We start from the raw sequence: 3676 nt of genomic DNA, 5'->3' as shown, positions 1-3676 counted from the left end.
ACCTGCCGCGGCTGCTGTCCTCACGCCCGTTTCAGAGCACCACGGGGCAGAGGGCCCACCTGTCCGGGGTCACCCACAGGACAATCGCACCCGCTGTGACGCCGGCCGCCATCCGGGGCACATGCTCTTGAGGGGACACAGCCCCCCGCCGCGGCCCCCGACGCTATCGTCCTGCCGCAGCCCTGGCCGCAGCCTCTTCCCTCCGCCTTCCTGCTCCCCGCAGCCCCGGGCTGACCTCTCTGTCCCGCCCGCCAGGCACGATGACCTCAAGGAGATGCTGGACACCAACAAAGACTCCCTCAAGCTGGAGGCCATGAAGAGGATCGTGGCGGTGAGGGGCGGGGGCTCCCGGGGGCCGGCGTGGGCAGCGACCGGATCCCGCGGCCCCCGTGACCGCCCCTCACCGCCCCCCAGATGATCGCGCGCGGCAAGAACGCCTCGGACCTGTTCCCCGCCGTGGTGAAGAACGTGGCCTGCAAGAACATAGAGGTGGGGGCTCTCACCCCAGCCGCACTCGGGGCGCAGGCTGGGGACCCGGCTGCCCGGAAGCGCCCCTGGTCTGGGGGGGCCCGTCGCCACGCCCCTGCCCTTGAGGGGCCAGTCAGGGGGAGGGTGCCCCCGGGTGCGTCCCAGGAGGGCGCGGCTGGCCGCGGCACCGGCCGGCACCCTGAGGCGCCCGCCCCCCAGGTCAAGAAGCTCGTGTACGTGTACCTGGTGCGCTACGCCGAGGAGCAGCAGGACCTGGCCCTGCTGTCCATCTCCACCTTCCAGCGCGGCCTCAAGGTCAGCGTGCCGTCCACCTGGGTGGCCGACGCTGTCCGGGTGGGCACGGGCGGGGCTGGAGCCCCTCTACTGCCTCACGTCTGGGGCTTGGGGAGGGGCCAGCCGGGCCGGAGCGGGAGAGGCCCAGTGAGCGCCCCGCGGCACCCGACGGGAGCCCCGGGGGTGCCGCGTGGTCTGTGGGTTACTGCCCCGTCACCGGCGGTGGGGAGGACGGGGCCTTCTGGAAACCGGTGACAGACCACACAGAGGGCCAGTGCGGGACCCCCGTTTCCGAAACGTTAACCAGGACCGGGCCAGAGGTGCGGGGGTGAGAGGACGCCCCAGGGACAGAGTGGGGAGCAGGACGGGTGGAGCCACTGGGACCCACTGCTGAGGGGGTGGGGAGACGGGGTGGGGGACCTGCCGCGCCCCGGGGTCGCTCCCTGGCCAGGGATGGACTCGGCCAGCTCCAGAGGGCTGCAGTTTCACCCCTGCACCCCCGGGGGCCCCCACCTGCTCTTTTTGAAAAGCCAAAGCCTGTGTCAGGTCCGGCCCAGGCCCGGCGCCTCGGGTCTGTCCGTGCTGCTGCCTCTCCCGAGAGGTGCCCTGCGCGACATCCGCCCCTGAACAGTCGGCAGGAGAACGTTTTCGAGAAAGGGGCCGGGACTCGGGGTCCCTCGCAGGGGGAGAGCCAGGGCTGTTTGCCCGGCCGGGCCCGGGGCTCACAGGCTCGCAGGCGGGCCGGGGCCAGCTGCTGGGGGGCTGTCCTGGCGGTCAGCGGGCTGCCGGGGCCAGGGCTGCGGCTCACCCAGAAACTCCGGGGGCGCGGGGGGGAGACACGCCCTGGGGCCAGCGGCTGACTACTGTGGGAAGCCCCAGGGCTGTGGTTTAGGCCCACAGGCCGCAGAAAGCGCAGGAACACCTCAGCCCCCAGCCGGCACCCCAAGCTCCGGCGCATCACGCCCTGCGGGGGCTGTTCTCTGGTCACCGCGTAGCGGGCAGGTGTGAGCCGAAGCTCACGTCCTCGGGGTCCGTACCGGGGCCTCCTCCCAGGGGAGCGCCTGTCCCCCAGGCTCTCCCTGCCCGGCCCCGGCCCCGGGCGGGCTTAGCAGCCCGATTCAGGCAGGCCTGCGGCGGCCGGCGGACCCCGAGGCCCTCAACCCTCTTGTGCGTTTGCCAGCTGAGCCCCGTTGCGCCTCATGTTACTGGCTGGCACAGCTCCAGGTCTAGCTGATTCCAGATCTTAATTCTGGCTCCTCGGATTTTGCCTCCACGGCGACACCCGCCTTTCTGCCACGGCAAGCGGGTTCGCGGCCGCCGTTCCCCAGCGGCCCCGCCTGCTGTGAGCCCCCCGACAGCGTGTGCCACGCCCTGAGCCGCTAGACCACACAGCCCGCCGGCAGGCTGTCACTCGTGTCGGGAGCCGCGGACTGCAGCCGCGTGGAGGGAAACTAGAAGTGAGCGCGGCTCCCGCGGCTCCCAAAAGCCTGTGGCCAGGTAAGGCCTGACGGCCCGGCCGTGGCGCGGCCAGTGGCTGCCCCTCCAGAGCCGGGCGGGGTCTGGCATAGTTGTCGAGCCCGGGCATTGCCACAGAGAGTGGTTCTCTCCTTACTAAAGAGCAGACGGGTGCAGCTGCCTGGCGCCTTGAGCCTCAGATGCGGGCTCCCGCCCTGCGCCGGGCCGTCACCGCCAGTCAAAGCTGTTCGGGGTGGCTGGGCCACTGTGGTTTCCACCTGCCCGCGGCCCTCGCTGGGAAGAGAGCCTGGGTAGGCCCAGAGCGCCCCCCGCCGCCCCCCGCTGTCCACGCTCAAGGCCTGACAGTGACTGCTGTTCTCCCCGCCGCCGCTTGTAACAGGAGACGCCCCATGGCCACGGCCCCAGGGCTGCGTGCCCCGCACCTGCTTGCCCCTGAACGGCCGACAGGAGGACAGCCGCGTTGGGAGGCCGTGGGGGCGAGGGTGTGAGGTGGACCCCAGAAGGAGACCCAGCGGGCGTCACGCAGGCAGGCAGAGGCCCCGGCCTCCGCCACCAGGCGGTGTCCTGGGCCTTTCGCGCCCCCCGAGGCCGCATGGGCGCAGGAGCAGTGTGCAGGGTCAGCGGCAGCGCCAGCCGGAGGCCCCGCCGCGTAGGACCCGGCTCACGGCGGGGGCGGGGGTGGGGGCTGGGGTGGGCAGGGCCCGTGCCCCCTCCCCGTGGTCACCGGGCCTCCTGGCGCGCCTCCGCCTCAGGACCCCAACCAGCTGATCCGAGCCAGCGCCCTGCGCGTCCTCTCCAGCATCCGAGTGCCCATCATCGTGCCCATCATGATGCTGGCCATCAAGGAGGCTGCCTCGGACATGTCGCCCTACGTGCGGAAAACAGCCGCCCACGCCATCCCCAAGCTCTACAGGTGCGCCGCTGGCCGCGGGGTGCGGGCTGCCGCTGCCCCACTCTGCACAGGGCTGATACAGCTGGGGGCCTGCAGAAGGGGGGCAGTGGGGGGCGCCCACCTTTTCATGAATGGGGCCAGCGAAGAGGCGAGCGAGCGAGCGAGGCTGGGGAGCGGCACAGCCCTCTCCGTCCTCCCTCCCTCAGCCTGGACTCCGACCAGAAGGACCAGCTGATAGAGGTCATCGAGAAGCTCCTGGCAGACAAGACCACGGTGCGCCCGCCCCCGGCTGGTGGTGGAGGGGTGCCCCTCGCGCCCCTGCGGCGGCTCATCCTGTGTCCTCTCCGGCCAGCTGGTGGCGGGCAGCGTGGTGATGGCCTTCGAGGAGGTGTGTCCAGAGCGCATCGACCTGATTCACAAAAACTACCGGAAGCTCTGTAACCTGCTCATCGACGTGGAGGAGTGGGGCCAGGTGGTCATCATCAGCATGCTCACGCGCTACGCGCGCACCCAGTTCCTGAGCCCCACGCAGAACGTGAGTGGGGG

At 71.4% G+C, this 3676-nt stretch overlaps 1 protein-coding gene across 1 annotated transcript in view; it reads left to right on the top strand.

Moving 5' to 3' along the window:
- The first annotated feature begins 252 nt into the window (after positions 1-252).
- AP3B2 (adaptor-related protein complex 3, beta 2 subunit) overlaps positions 253-3676 on the top strand; it is a 14184-nt gene continuing 10760 nt past the window's right edge. The window contains exons 1-6 of the mRNA XM_012732695.1: positions 253-331; positions 415-489; positions 688-783; positions 2991-3151; positions 3337-3403; positions 3483-3665. Of these exons, the coding sequence (XP_012588149.1) occupies positions 275-331; positions 415-489; positions 688-783; positions 2991-3151; positions 3337-3403; positions 3483-3665 (639 nt within the window). The 5' untranslated portion in view covers positions 253-274. The remainder of the gene's footprint in view (positions 332-414; positions 490-687; positions 784-2990; positions 3152-3336; positions 3404-3482; positions 3666-3676) is intronic.

The sequence above is a fragment of the Condylura cristata genome, unplaced genomic scaffold, assembly GCF_000260355.1.
Source record: "Condylura cristata isolate star-nosed mole 26May11 unplaced genomic scaffold, ConCri1.0 scaffold00035, whole genome shotgun sequence".
Taxonomy (NCBI): domain Eukaryota; kingdom Metazoa; phylum Chordata; class Mammalia; order Eulipotyphla; family Talpidae; genus Condylura; species Condylura cristata.
The sequence above is the reverse complement of the archived record's forward strand: the minus strand, read 5'-3'. Positions and strand labels throughout refer to the sequence as shown.